This window comes from Melanerpes formicivorus, unplaced genomic scaffold, assembly GCF_026170545.1.
Source record: "Melanerpes formicivorus ecotype bairdi unplaced genomic scaffold, bMelFor1.0.p_v2 SCAF_44, whole genome shotgun sequence".
Classification (NCBI taxonomy): domain Eukaryota; kingdom Metazoa; phylum Chordata; class Aves; order Piciformes; family Picidae; genus Melanerpes; species Melanerpes formicivorus.
The window spans coordinates 1366873-1382977 of NW_027142396.1; the positions used below are offsets into that span (position 1 = coordinate 1366873).

The window sequence follows — 16105 nt, forward strand, 5'->3', positions numbered from 1 at the left end:
GTTGGACTTCATGATCTTTGAGGTGATTCTGTGATTCTGTGATTTTTCAAGACATGCACACAATCTGAAAGTATCGGTCTATATCAGTCTTCAACTTTTAATTTGGTTATGTTTTTGATGACAGTAAAGGTGTAATTACAAAACTAAGAGGCAATGAATGGAATATCAAGTAGCTAAATAGAAATCAATAAACAATCATGCAGAAAATCAAAGTTAATTTTATGTCTTTGAAGAAAAAAAGAAAGATCAATATTCATTACACTATGATATATGGAAATAACTGTGTTTATGTTTACAAAAGCTAGTATTGGGTTGTGTAAAGCTGAAAGGCAAGAGACAGATGCTCCTGCTTCAGTAGGTCAAGCATAGCAATTCAAATATAAGGAGGAAGTTAACTCACTAACAATTAGTGACATCTCTGACGGGCATATCTATGGCATAGATATCACACCACATATTTATATTTGAGAATCTTTGTAAGTCAAAAACATGATTTCAGTATCAAGAAGATTTGTAGTTAACACAATACCAGACATTTGGAATGGAATGGAATGGAATGGAATGGAATGGAATGGAATGGAATGGAATGGAATGGAATGGAATGGAATGGAATGGAATAGAATGGAATGGAGTGGAATGGAATGGAGTGGAATGGAGTGGAATGGAATGGAATGGAATGGAATGGAATGGAATGGAATGGAATGGAATGGAATGGAATGGAATGGAGTGGAATGGAGTGGAATGGAATGGAATGGAATGGAATGGAATAGAATAGAATAGAATAGAATAGAATAGAATAGAATAGAATAGAATAGAATAGAATAGAATAGAATAGACCGGACCAGGTTGGAAGAGACCTTCAAGATCATCGCGTCCAACCTATCATCCAACACCACCTAATCAACTAAACCATGCAACCAAGCACCCTACCAAGTCTTCTCCGGAACACCTCCAATGATTGTGACTCCACCACCTCCCTGGGCAGCCCATTCCAATGGGCAATCACTCTCTCTGTGTAGAACTTCCTCCTAATCTCCAGCCTAAACTTCCCCTGGTGCAGCTTGAGACTGTGTCCTCTTGTTCTGGTGCTGGTTGCCTGGGAGAAGAGACCAAACTCCACCTGTCTAAAACCTCCCTTCTGGTAGCTGTAGAGAGCAATAAGGTCACCCCTGAGTCTCCTCCAGGCTCCAGGCATTTCTTTCAGAGGCTGAGGTTTCTGCTTTCACTTACTTATTATAGTTAATTTACATATACATACATATGCTATACATAAAGGTACTATTTATGAATGTAACAATTTTTTCGAGATACAGCATGAGATAGATTTTTTGAGGACATGCTACCATGAAAAAAAAAAAAAAAGAGTAGAGATAATCATCAAGTGTCCAGACTGGTCAGAAAGAAATCTCAGAATCACAGAATCACCAAGGTTGGAAGAGACCTCAAAGACCATCAAGTCCAACCCGTCAACACAGGCCTCATGACTAGACCATGGCACCAAGTACCACGTCCAATCCCCTCTTGAACATCTCCTGCAATGGTGACTTCACCACCTCCCTGGGTAGGCCATTCCAAAAACGAATGACTCTTCCCCTGGCACAGCTTGAGACTGTGTTCTCTTGTTCTGGTGCTGGTTGCCTGGGAGAAGAGACCAACCCCCTCCTGGCTACAACCACCCTTCAGGTAGTTGTAGACAGCAATAAGGTCTCCCCTGAGCCTCCTCTTCTCCAGGCTAAACAATCCCAGCTCCCTCAGCCTCTCCTCATAGGGCTGTGCTCGAGGCCTCCCACCAGCCTCATTACCCTTCTCTGGACACATTCAAGTGTCTCAATGTCCTTCTTAAACTGAGTGGCCCAGAACTGGACACAGTACTCAAGGTGTGTACTCAGGGGCACAATGACTTCCCTGTTCCTGCTGGCCACACTATTCTTGATGCAGGCCAGGATGCCATTGGCCTTCTTAGCCACCTGGGCACATTGCTGGCTCATGTTTAGGTGGCTGTCAATCAGCACCCCCAGGTCCCTTTCTGTTTGGCATCTCTCCAGTCACTCTGACCCAAGCCTGTAGCACTTCATGGGGTTAGTGTGGCCAAAGTGCAGCACGCGGCACTTGGATTTGTTGAATGCCATCATGTTGGATTCTGCCCATCTGTCCAGTCAGTCAAGGTCCCTATGGGATAGAAAATACAAAAAAAAAAAAGTTCCTTTTCCATCCTTACCTTAGTAAGCATATCTTCCCATCCATTAATATTTTTAGAACTTAAACAAATTGCTTTTTATCAAGTGAAAGATTCATTCAAGAAAGGTATTTTAATGTCAATGACCGTATGTAGAAAACTGCCTTGAATAATAGCCTGAAAATACAAGAAGGGCATTTTATTTTTTGAACCTTTGTAACATCATGTACACAATTCAAATGAGAATGTATTCAGTTGCTGTTGTTTTATGGTTCCTTGAATTTTTACTTTTCACTCTGCTGCAAAATCTTCTCAGTCAATTTACTTACAATACAAATTCTATACATAGAGGTACTATTTATGCATGTATCAATTTTTGAAGAGATGTACCAGAAGGACAATCAACCATGTAAAAGCAATTCCAGCTAGTAGTTCTGTGCTCTTGTTCATTGACTAGACAATTCAAATTGAGCTTTTTATACCCCTAAGGAATAGGAAAACACTAACAAACATCTTGGCTATGCTGTTAAAACTGTCACATTAGATGCCACATTACCAAAATAAAGTTTGAAATAGATGCTTACACTAATTTCTATTTCATTCACAATCCCATATTACCCTAAATAAGGAGAAAAGGGTTTTACCCTTGTATAGAGGTTGCTCATTTTTCCATGAATTATGCATTTCCATTTTTTAGCAAAAAAAAAACACAAAAAAGGAAGAAAATTGTTTTTTCCCCTGAAGAAATTCACTATATGAAGAAGTAAAACACTACATAATTTTATCCTATGCTGTAGGAAATGCCATTTGACTTTTATTAAACTGCTTGCTGAGTTTCTGATTTCTTGAATTAAATGGTTATTATGTGGAGCCCTAGAGATGTGCAGCACTAGGAAGAGGGAAGAAGTTAAACTCCAAACTTGACTTTTCAGTGCTGCTTAAAAAACATCTCAGATTTGTCAAATGAAAGTGTTATCTTAATACAGGTAGAAATTTCAAACGTTCTCTTCTTACAGGTTAGGTTGTTTTCTTCACTTAGTCGAGTTAGATTGTATACATGTGAAGAAAAAGTGGTGTCCATTGAATAAAGTTAATAAATAATAAATAATATATTAAATTACATTAAAAATATTAAATAAATAAAAAATAATATATTGAATTAATTTGGACTTCCTGAAACTATGTTATGGATAGATGACTTTTTGTTTTCTTTATGTTTTCCCTGTCTGTCACACGCAATTATTTTCTACAATTAATGTGCAGTAACATCTGTAAATATTTCTGGATTGGTAATTTGTGAGAAGTGTGCTCACTGTGTCCAATATTTAGGCAGTTTGGATTCAACAGTGGTCTCAAAATATATCACAAAATTCTCAGAGTAGAAATCACAACAGTCTTAGGAGTATGGTTTACATTCACATCTGCAATGTAACTATTGTGGCTGCACATTCAGCACTCTCTCTGTAATCTACCTTTAGGCAGATAAAATTTGAACATCTGTACCTGAGCTACTCACTCTAGCACAGATTTTTAGCTGGGAAAGAGACCGATTCAGAGAGTAGTTTGCCTCATTTGTTTTAGAAACCTCTCTCTTTCATTTACATACCTTGGAAATCTCAGGCAGAAAGTATCTTGGGAAGGAAAAGAAAAAAACCAACCACACAACAAAAAGAGCCTAGAGTGGATGCCTTTTTTTCAGATATCAAATTTAGAGCAGGCAAATCCTACCCTGTCTAGTGAGTAATTGCCTTTTTCTACTACATATGGAAGTTGAAGAAGACATGTATAATTTTGATGTGACCAAGTATTTTTACAAACTCAAGAAAATCTCTATCTGGAAGAACTTCAGAGTACATTTTGTTGCCATTGTTTGTTCTGCCCTACCGAATGAACCTAGGGCCAATGCAGGGAAAACACTATTGTCTCTTATCTCAGTAGGGAGATGAGTGATCAGAGTGAAAACAGGAACAATAAAGCCACTATCAGGTACAAGATTTCCAAATCTCAGGTACAAGATTTCTCAAACATTCGGCCAACATGTTTTCTTGTTATGTTAAAAAAAAGCTGACTATGCATCCAGTTGTTCAGTTTCACTATCTACATTTATCACAGATATAAAAATGCACTAAATACCACTGAGAGTTGTTCAATTCACTTTTCTAAATAAAAGAAGCAATTTGTCCCAAATCCCATATCACATAGTAATTATTCCAATTTCAGTAAAAAGCTTTTTGAGTTGAGAATTTTGGTGAGCAAGGAATAAAATAATACTAGGGAATTAGAGCTAATAACTTCATTAAGAATTTTTACCTGAATTTAGACTGAGGGAAGATGACAGAATCTGGTCCCTGGAAAATTCAACATAATATACTGTCAAGAAGCAAATGTTTGTCCTGTGTGGCCAAAGGTCTCAGGTGGAACTACAACATCTTGTATGTATTTGCAGAGTAAAGTGAGGCAGTTCAACTGGCAAGGCAAAACATATACAACTGTCTATTCTAATAAAGGTTTGCTTATTCTTATTCTAACTAAGAGAGGAGAAGCTGGAATACTATCAAAGGTGCAGCAGTCATGAGAAAAATGGTCTGTATTACTGCAGTACATACACTCGTCAACCATTTCCATCTCAGAAAACGAAATGGGATTGTAGACTATGGCTAGTTGGCATAGAGGGACTACCTGACACAGTAGTGCACATGGACCCTATCTGGCACTCGCCTCCAAATCTGATAGCTACTCAGCATATCACAAGGCTTCTTCAATGAATTGTGCTCCATTGCTGGGAGCAGTGCGGTCCTTACAGATCTGATTTCTAGCATCAGGAGGTTGCCATTTCAGCTCAAAAGCCATGGCATAATGTCAATGAGAAGTCAATTAAAAAATATCTACATATGCATAACACTCTCTCAACTTGCAGGCATTATTTAACAAGCAGGCTGGCAGAAGCTGGAATGCTGTCCCTGAAGTGATGTGATAATGACTGTAATGGAAGACTTATGGTGCTAATAATTTTAGCAGTATCATATCAGTACTATAACCCAGCCTGTGCTTTTCCTTCTACAAAACCAAAGTCCTATCATTATTATTTTAAGTCTTACACAAGAAGTTAGTGAAAGCAAATGTTACTACATGGTGTAAAAAATAGCAGTAAAAAAGATGTGCTGGAATACGGACTGACTTAAATTCTTCCTAGTTACTCCTAGAAAATTAGTCTTTGGTAATAAACCTTAAACTGTCTCTTGAAAATAAAGTTGTGATCAGACTAGAAAGGTATTGAAGACAGTCACTGTATATTTACTGCTGGAATATTTTGGCATTTTTCCAGGTAAAAAGAAATGTGCATAAAGCATAGGGAGGCATATAACCAAAGAACTTTTATTTTTATGAACACTCAGAAGAATTTGAAGATGTTTGTCAAATATATCAAATGCAGTTGGTTCAGAGACTGCAGTAAGCTTTTTCCCCAAGTTTCTTTTCTCTGCCAGTGTTTTAAGAGTTCAGCTTTGTGATACTTAAACACAGTAGTCCCCAACAGATGCTAAGCTAACTAAACAGGAAAATCTCATCCCCCTTTGTCAGCCTTCCTATCAAACATCACTTTGTCTCATGGGGTATTTCTTCTTAAGTTTAGAAAACAGATACTTTCTTGTAAAGTTGTTATGACAGCAGCAGGGGTTTGCTCATGAAATTCTTCTGAGCAGAACCTTGCAGGTTCAGCTTGCAAGAACCAGCCCACTGAAAGAGTAACTAGAGACCTGAACAATATAAACTCCGGAGTCATCTGTTTTCCAGCTACACTGTTGCTTTGTTCAAACCAGACCCAGAGTTTTTTACTGTCTTTCAGTGACACCAGGAAAAAAAAGTGCCAAGACCCTGGTCCCACTCTGTGCTGAGAACAAGATGATCATGCTAGGTCTGATCTACAGTGACATGAAATGATCATAGCTTTCAGAACCAATGCAAGCAACCAGATGCTTGGCACTTTTGTGGGCAAGGTCACTATCTAATATTTACAGAGCCTTTCACACTGTAATCCACTATCCTGCACAGGAAGCTTGGGATGTAAGGTGTTTTCCTTACTGAAAATGAAAGAAACAAAAAGTTTACTGTTAACAGAATCTCTTTTACTTGCTTTGTATCTCTTGCAGTTTAAACTCTTCAAAGAAGCGGCAGTCTGTTAGTCTTGTGCCTTTCTCATTTTTTCTGTGACTAGGAATCAATACTAACACCAATGCTTTCACTCACTTTGACTGTTTCCCCATTGAAAAGCACCTACCTCAAAGGGTCACACTGACTAAAGTACACAAAGTTTGTCAGCTGAGTCAGTAGAATCTCACTGATGAGGAATTCCACACCATGATCCTCCTGAGCAGAACCACAGGCTATAACAGATAGCTTTTTGCTGGGTTGAGGGGACAACATACAGCTGCATCCCCATCTCTTAAAAAAGTTGTTCAGGGTTGCCAGCCATGCCAAAGAAATACTATTTGAGATTCCCTTTCAGAAGTGATAGTCCTGAATAATTTATCTGGAAACACTTCCATCTGCCACTGGAACGCTGCCCACAAACTCAAGGCATTTCAATTGACCATCAATACTTGCTATGTCCATCTTAATAAAGTCAGATAAATACTCTATTTTGCCATAGAAGTAATATACTACTTCTAATGTATTTATAAGTAGCTACAACACTTCTAGGATGGCTTGTCACTTGATATCAGTCTTGTGCTTTGTAACTTACCTGAGGCAATCAGCAATCCCACAGAAACACTCCTGGTTTTTCCTTCTCATTCACTAACTGCAACACGGGTATTAGGTGAAGCACCAGTATACGGATCTATTCAGTAAAAATAAGATCTTATGTGGTAAAATGCAAGCTAGTAAGATATGTTTAGGTAGGTGCAATTCAGTGGGTCTGGGTTTGTAAAGTACTAACATATTATCCCCAGAAAACATAACTGAATACAGAAATATAATGAAATAGTCAATCTTTTCCTGGGACTTTGGAAATGACACTCCCCTAAAAAAATGTGTCAATTTTGTACCTTCTCTGCATTGCTTCTTCTCTCCAGCCCCTCATATCACATACACATCACTAGTACTTCCCCTTAAACTGGGGAGTTACTGGACAGATTTGTCTTTAAGGTGCCTTTGTGACTTCTTAGATGTTGCTGATGTCTAACAAAATGAAATATTATAGAGGTACCAGCTGCTCTAGAAAACTTTTGATTCAACTTCTACATCCATTGTTTAGTAAAATGAAATGCATTAGGTGTAGGGAAAACATGAATACTGTAATAGTAGAGGCATTGCCCACCCTGTTACAAGCCTCAGGGAAATGCAGTGACTGCGCTGTTTTAAAAGCCTGTTACAGTAACAGGCCAGTAATTTCAAAAGTATACCAGGAAAGGGAGATAAACTGAGATAGCAGGGCAGGAAGCTGGGGGTGGGGGGTGGGGGGTGGGGAGTGTTGGTCTCTTCTCCCAGACAACCAGCACCAGAACAAGGGGACACAGTCTCAAGCTGTGCCAGGGGAAATTTAGGCTTGAGGTGAGGAGAAAGTTCTTCACTGAGAGAGTCGTTAGCCATTGGAATGGGCTGCCCAGGGAGGTGGTGGAGTCACCATCCCTGGAGGTGTTCAAGAGGGGACTGGACATGGCACTTGGTGCCATGCTTTAGTCATGAGGTCTGTGGTGACAGGTTGGACTTGATGGTCTTTGAGGTCTCTTCCAACCTTGGTGATCCTGTGACTCTGTGATTCTGTGGTTCTGCGGTATGTGAAAGATGGAATTTTATAGGGACTTCAGATTCATTTGCAAGAAGACTACTGATTCACTAAGATTATAATCAGTCTATGAAATTAAAGCTCCATATAAATCAGTGTCAAAATCTGACTGCAATCCAAATGAGTCAATATTTCTCTGTTGAAATGAATAAAATTAGAGCAGATGTGAGTCAACTAAAAACATCTGTCATGACCAGTGAAACTAACTTAAACAGGATTGAGTTTCTGGGCACCTTTCAAACTGAGTAATCTGCAGAACAGTGTACACGGATAAGAATTTAGTAAAGGACTTGGCTAGTTTGATTTCTCTCTTAAATTATACATGTTTGCCCTGAACTGCATATACTGTACTGCTGGTTCTATTTGTGCTAGAGTTGAATGGTAAAGATATAAACAATTTATAAGAGCAGTACATCAGTACAATACTGAGTGGTTTCAAAACTCTAGAGATTAGTGAATAATAAATAGAGCTGTGCTTTTTGTTAGTACCCTAATGCTCTACTGTTTAAGTCACATATGATTACTGTGCTAATATCATTTTGGGGATGAAATGGATATTAAAATCATACTATGTGTCAAACAGATCTGCTGAATAAAACAGAGCCTGATTCCACTGCTACTGACTACAGCAAGAATGCGATAAAGCTATAATGCAGACAAATAGTATTGCACCATTTATACTTCAAGGATGGAGAATATGATACAAAGGAATTAATATTATTTATTTATTGTATGATTTTGGAGGAAGTCAGTCTTTCTATTCAATTCTGTTCTATTCTATTCTGTTCTATTTTGAATTCTAGTTCTATTCTACTTGGCTTGTGCCATTTCCCTCATCCTCACACTGTCAAAGAATATCCCAAAAGTTATATTAACAATATGTTCTGTATTTTCCACTCATGGTTTACTTTTGAAAGATGCAATGTTACAGAAGACTTAGGCATAAGGCTGGTTTTGCATTGGGATTCCAATAATTCTGTTTGCTTGTTTCTTCATCTTGGACTGGACATAGGAGTTTGTCTCAAGCAGCTATAGAAGGAAGAGCATTTTTTGACCTAAGGCAAATCTTTTTGCTGTCCTCTATGTTTTCAATACCTAAGCTGAGATCACATGCCTGTACACTGTGTTTGCCATGGAGCATGAAGACATTCAAGGTAGTCTTCAGACCATGTGATTCAAACAGTTCAGTCTCCTGTACAAAGTTTATGCTTGTGAAGAGCAGCTCCACTGTGCTTGACAAATGCAACTGTCTACCAGAGTTCCTATAATTGAACTCGCAGCAATAGCCTGGATTCAGCCCACCACACACTTTAAGAGGGACATATCAAGTTCCATTTGAGATCTTGCAGAAAGCCAATGTAAGGAACACAGTTTAGGTTAGCTATCCTTTTGAAAGTCCAGAATGTCTCCCAAATGGTGATATTTTCATGCCGAGTCCTACGGTAGCCTTACAGTCTAGCGAACGGTGACAGAAGAGTGTAAAATGAGAGCACACAAATTTCTGCCGCAGGAAATTGCAGTTGCTGCTCTAATTTGGCAGGACAGGCATCTTCCACAAACCCTTTAAACACTTGCAAACTCCTCAAAACATTACTTGTATTTCGTGCAAACTGCTCATTACTCATCGGGGATCGGCAACGCTTCTTAAAGTGAGGCAGCTTTTAATCCTCTCTTTGCCCGCTGACACATCACAACAACTTTCCACAAAAGGACAAGGGAATTTGGGGGTGGGGAGTGGTTTTGTTTGTTGTTTTGTGTTTCCATTCTTCCCCTGGTCCTATCACTTCCCTTGCCCACAGAAATACACAGACCCGCACTCCGTCGCCGTGCTCACCTACCTCCCGCCTTCCTTCCTGCCCGCCCGCCTGCCCGCACTCCTGCCCGCCCGCCTGCCCGCGGCGCTGCGGCAGCCCCAGCCGCCCCGCTCGCCCTGACCGTGCCTACTGGCCGAGCCCCCCGCTTCCCATTCCTACCCTCCCCACGGCAGCAGCGGTGACAGCCGGGCGGCAGCGGCAGCGTTAGAGCCCTCCCGAGCGGAGGGGGAGTGTCCTGGGCGGTGCGCGCAACTCAGCCCAGCCCAGCGCGGCGGCGACGGCTGTGGCGCCGAGGGAATGGGCAGCTGCGGGGAGGAGAGGCGGCGGCGGGCGGGCGGCGGAGCGGGCGGGCTGCTCGGGCGCAGCCGGCGGCGGCAGCGGCGGCCGGGCATGGGGCCTCCGGGCGGTCGCGGCAGCACCACCGCCCGTGGCAACCTGCAGGTGAGGGCTGGGAGGCGGGAGGGGAACGCCGCGTCCCGGCCTCCGAGCCCGACTTCGCACGCAGTAGCGAAATTGGCAAAAAACCCAAACCAACCGGAGCATCCCAAACCACATATACCTATATATATATATAGGTGTGTGTGTGTATATATATATGTTTGTTGTTTGATTGCTTTTTCTTGACTCCTATCTTCACCGATCAGAGCAGCTGGGAAAAGTTTGCGGCTGCTGCCGAAGCGGGTTGTAGCAGAGAGCTGAGGAAGAGGGAAATGAGTGGTTAAAAGGGGAAGAACGAGAAAAAAATCCCCCTTGGAAATGCTTGGCGTTAATTTCGGGAAGCCCTTTTCCATACGCGGAGGGCCGGGGACCCGCTTGTCAACGCGGGCAACTTCCTCCGTGTAGCCTCTCCACGGTTCCTCTGTTCGAGTCGTATTTTCAGCCGGCTGCCAGAAGGGAGCCCCGTCGGGGCGGCCTGAGGCGCCGCGGGCCCCTAGTTGGCGGGGCTGGAGCCGCCGCGGGCGGGTTTGGGGACACCGGCTCCGCGGTCGCTGGGGCAGGGACTAGCGCGGGCTGCGGTGGCCGGAGTGCGGAGGTGCGAGGCCGGAGCGCGGCTCCTCTGGGACATGAGTGGGTCCCCGCTGCACCCAGGGCCCATGGGCGTGCAGGAAGAACAGGCTTTGTAAGGGGCGAGGGGTGGTGGGAGTGACAGACAACGTTTCACATTGATGCTGTGGAAGGGGAAGGGGACCAGCAAATGTTTGGGGCTGTGCTTGCGGTTGGGAGTGTATGTGCCTCTGGTGAGAGGAGGCAAGCTTGAGAAGATACGGGAGGGGAGAAGTGCTTCTGGTGAGAAGGGAGGCAGGGACGCCCACTGGCACTGCTGGCAGTGCGTGTTTGCTGTGGGCAATGCAGCTGGTGTTGCCTGGAGGGTACAGATGGTGATGCCCTGGAAGCAGCCGCTTGTACTGAGGTGGGGGAGAAAGATGGAAGGCGAGGTAGGGCAGCTTCATATTGCAAATGCTGCACTGCCTCCTCCAAGTAGCAGTGAGGGAGACAGTGGGTGGAGGGGGCCTGCTTTCTGCCTCCCCACCTCTAACACCACCCCCTTTCCCACACCCCTATGCCTCTCTCTCCTCAGCACTTGCTTCTTTTTCTGCTCTTCCTTGGACCATTCAACTGCTTTGCCAGTTACAGCCGTGCCACCGAGCTCTTCTACAGCCTCAACGAGGGGCTGCCAGCTGGAGTTCTCATCGGCAGCTTGGCCCGTGACCTGCGGTTGCCAACAGCTGGTGGGCAACATCCTGCAGCCTCCCAGCCCCCACTTTCCTTCACCCTGGCATCCCGTGGCTTGGGGGGACAGTATGTGCAGCTGGACAATCGCTCTGGGGAGCTGCACACCTCAGCTGTGGAGATTGACCGGGAAGCTCTGTGCATGGAGAGCAGTGAGGCCACCATCATCGGGGGAGAAGCTGCAATCTTCTCTTCCTCATCCTCATCTGAGTCATGCCTGCTGCTGCTGGATGTGCTGGTGCTACCACAGGAGTACTTCCGCCTGGTGAAGGTAAAAATTGCTATCCAGGATGTCAATGACAACGCACCCCACTTCCCTGTGCCCCACATCCACCTCTCGGTGCCTGAGAATTCGCCCGTGAACACCCGCCTGGCTATTGAGCACCCTGCCCTTGACCCTGATGTGGGAACCAACAGTGTCCAGACCTACCGCCTGCAAGAGAACTATGGTGTCTTCACCCTGGACGTGGAGGAGAATGAGAGTGGGGAAAGGACTCCCTACCTGATTGTCATGGGAGCTCTGGACAGAGAGACACAGGAGGAGTATGTCACAGTCATTGTTGCTGAGGATGGGGGGACTCCTCCACTCATGGGCAGTGCCACCCTCACTATTGGTATCAGTGACATCAATGACAACTGCCCCCAGTTCAATGACTCGCAGCTCAACATCACCCTTTATGGAAATTCCAGCCTAGGATCACATGTGGCCACTGTCTGTGCGGTAGACATGGACCTTGGATCCAATGCCCAGATCACCTACTCCTACAGCCAGAAGGTCTCCCAGGCATCCAGAGACTTGTTCCATCTGGATGAAAGCACAGGAGCTATCACACTCTCCAGTAAAATTGATGGAGACACTCCAAGGTACCACAGGCTGATCATATTGGGCAATGGTCCAGGTTGTATCCCTGCTGTGATCACAGTGCTAGTGACCATCATCAAAGTTATGATGAGGCCACCTGAAGTTGTCCCTCGTTTCATAGCTAATGAAGTGGAAGGGGTGGTGTACTTAAAGGAACTGGAGCCCATCAACACACCAATAGCATTTTTTACCATCAAAGACCCTGATGAAAAATACAAAGTTAATTGCTATTTGGATGGTGATGGGCCTTTCAGGCTTTCACCATACAAGCCATACAATAATGAATACCTGTTAGAGACTACAAAGCCTTTGGACTATGAGACACAGCAGCTGTATGAGATCTCCGTAGTTGCGTGGAACTCAGAAGGATTTCATGTCAACAAAATAATCAAAGTGCAGATTCTGGATGACAATGACAACTCACCAGTTTTCTCTCAACAGCTGATAGAATTATCCATCGAGGAGAACAATGTTCCAAATGCTTTCCTGACCAAACTGCATGCTACTGATGCTGACAGTGGAGAAAGAGGACAGGTGTCCTATTTCTTAGGTCCTGATGCCCCTTCCTATTTTGCTTTAGATAAAAGCACAGGAGTTCTTACAGTTTCCACGCAACTGGACAGAGAAGAAAAAGAGAAATATAGATATACTGTCAAAGCAGTCGATTCTGGGTTCCCTCCAAGGGAATCAATAGCAACTGTCACCATCACTGTATTGGATAAAAATGATAATAGTCCAAGATTTATCAATAAGGATTTCAGCTTTTTTGTGCCAGAAAACTTCCCAGGTTTTGGGGAAATTGGAGTTATAAGCGTCACAGATGCTGATGCAGGACAAAATGGATGGGTTGCCCTTTCGGTTCTGAATGGAAGTGATATTTTTGTCATAGATACTGGGAAAGGAGTTTTGAGAGCTAAAGTCTCTCTGGACAGGGAGCAACAAAGTTCTTACGTTCTGTGGATTGAAGCAGTTGATGGTGGTGATCCTGCCCTGTCTTCTACAGCAAAAATAACTATCCTTCTTCTGGACATAAATGACAACCCCCCCTTGGTCTTGTTTCCTCAGTCTAATATGTCTTATTTATTGGTCCTTCCATCCACCCTTCCTGGCTCTCCTATCACTGAGGTCTATGCTGTCGATAAGGACACTGGCATGAATGCAGTCATAGCTTACAGCATTATAGGAAGAAGAGGCCCTCGACCAGAGTCATTTAGCATTGACCCTAAAACCGGTAATATCACTTTGGAAGAGTCACTGATGCAGAATGACTATGGCCTCTATCGGCTGCTGGTAAAAGTTAGTGATCACGGCTATCCAGAACCTCTCCATTCCACTGTCATGGTAAACCTTTTTGTCAATGACACTGTTAGTAATGAGAGCTACATTGAAAGTTTGTTAAGAAGAGAGCCTGATATCAGCATAGAAGAAAAACAGCCACAAATATCCATAGAGCCTACGCATAAGAAAATGGAGCCAGCATCCTGCATGCCTACCTTGATAGCTCTCTCAGTAATAAGCTTGGGTTCAATTGCTTTAGTTACAGGGATGGGCATTTACATCTGTCTAAGAAAAGGGAAAAAGCATCATGGAGCTGAAGAAAACTTGGAAGTACAAATCCCATTAAATGGAAGAATTAATCTGCACATGTTGGAAAAAAAACCAGTGGAGATTTCTAACATTTGATGTGTCTTTATGGGTAAAACCTGCACCTGAAAAACCTTGGACAACTCCGAAACACCTGGCCTTGGGTTGTATTGACAGAGGTTGCAATGACGGGCCGATAATTTATAACAATAATATTATGAGTGTAAATAGCTGTTTACAGTTTTTTAAATTCGAATTCAATGTACAGCTTTTTTATGAAACCTTAGTAACTAACAGCTATCACCCTGTCTATAAAAACGTGGACATCATTTACAGCTTTCATAAATCAGTAAGACCAGTGATGATAAAAAAGGGGAAGGTAAGACAATTCTTTAAACTCTTTAAGTTTGAAAAGTGTTTCTAACCACAAGAGGGCATCAGATGCTCCTGAGCAGGGAACTGTTCGAGGTACTGTCCATGAGATAAACGGAGTATATTTTAAATACGTTGGTTTTAATACAGACCACACATTGGCAAACAGACATTTAAACACACACACAGAGGAAAAAAAATGTCTGTCCCGATGTATGTATAATTAAAGGAATAAAGACATTAAAATGCACTAGTAATTAAAAAGAAAAGAAAAACCAGAATGTTTATTACCTCACAAGTAAAGCTTATACAGTAGGCTAGAAAAGGCATTAACAAGAAGTGCAATTCCTGTTGAGCAAGAATGCAAGATATTGTAATGAGAATCTGAACTGCTGTGACGCATCATCTTCCATTTACTCCCGATTTCACCCACATTATCATTGCTCCAGCAGTCTGCTGATCATTTTAATGGAAAAATTATATTTAATATTTCCTACAGGAAACAATGACAGAACCCCATACCCATCCTCATAAACATACCAGGTGCAAGGAAGCAAGGGAATGGCTAAATCTTTAGTTGTCACAGAAATTGTGATTTTTTTTCTGTACTTTGAGCAATCTGTCGGTAGTATTCCATCAGTTTGGTTGTGTAATAGTTCTTATCATGTCATACTTCTGGATCTGATCTGCCAGATGAAAACAAATATCACTTCATGTTCTAAGGAATTGTAGGACTTGGTTTATTCTGACTGTTGCTCCTTTCTGGGTTGGTATTTCACGTGAAAGATCTTGTTTCTGACTTCTGGCAAACATTCCTGGCGACCATTCCTGGCTTTGATTTTGGATTAGATCCAAAATCTAACTTGTAAGACTGGTGGTATATTTTCTTGATAATTTATTCTTTGCTGCATTCTCTGCAACAGAACAGCAGATTAATTGGTGATGTATCACTTTCACTTCATTTTAAGAGCTGAGAACTATATTTTGTATGATGATTACATCAATTTTATCTGTGTGAACAAGATAAATTAGTGTTATGCTTAAAACTGATTATTTTGATTTCTGGCATCATATGTCTGTAATGTACCAAAAGTGTTTATATGTCTGCAAATTAAAGCTATATATTTTCATAATAACTTATCATTTGTCTCTTTCCTAGAATTTTAATCATAAAGCTAAATATTATTTTAGTTATAAGAAATGTGTATTTCACAAATGCTTGGATGCTGTCTTGTGTCACTACTTCCCCAAATTAGTACACTTCAGAATCCTTAATGAGACTTTATTATGTACTTCTTGAAATTGCTAGCAAAGCCAGTTGTATTTCAGCTGATGTGAAGCAGCAGCTGATACCTGTTTCAAAAGCAAGGAATGCCATTTCTGAGGCAGTGTTTTGTTTTTCCTTCTGTGTTTGGCAAATTACTTCACCCTGAGCCTATCAAAATGTTTGAGCTTTTTATACATAGTGGTTCTGCTTAGTGTAAGTAAAGGTATTAACATAATGCACATATTTTGGCATTCTGCCTATAAGAAATAGCCATTTTTTTCAGGTTAGAGTATTTTCTGTTTATGCACGATTTGTTAGCTGTGTTTCATGAAAAATTAATTCAGCCTGTCAGAGATTTGTAGTTAATCACTGTTTTCCCCCCATTCATGATCATATTACTAAAATATAAAAATTGTATGTATGCCTGAAACATTAATTCTTGAAAATGCATTAATTCTTGAAAATTACTTCAGTGTTACAGATGCTTTGTATTGCTGTGGTGAGGAAGCCAGAT

At 42.1% G+C, this 16105-nt stretch overlaps 1 protein-coding gene across 1 annotated transcript; it reads left to right on the forward strand.

Moving 5' to 3' along the window:
* The first annotated feature begins 10140 nt into the window (after positions 1–10140).
* Positions 10141–15446, forward strand: PCDH20 (protocadherin 20). The gene is made up of 2 exons (XM_068158904.1): positions 10141–10216; positions 11355–15446. Exons 1-2 carry the CDS (start codon positions 10166–10168, stop codon positions 14049–14051), a joined length of 2748 nt encoding a protein of 915 aa, XP_068015005.1. The 5' UTR covers positions 10141–10165; the 3' UTR covers positions 14052–15446.
* Positions 15447–16105: the final 659 nt, after the last annotated feature.

Excerpts from the sequence above, each read along its gene's own strand:
- PCDH20 (XM_068158904.1), top strand. The coding sequence starts at position 10,166 with ATGGGGCCTCCGGGCGGTCGCGGCAGCACCACCGCCCGTGGCAACCTG. Across the intron at positions 10,217-11,354 it reads CCGCCCGTGGCAACCTGCAG|CACTTGCTTCTTTTTCTGCT; the intron begins GTGAGGGCTGGG and ends CTCTCTCCTCAG.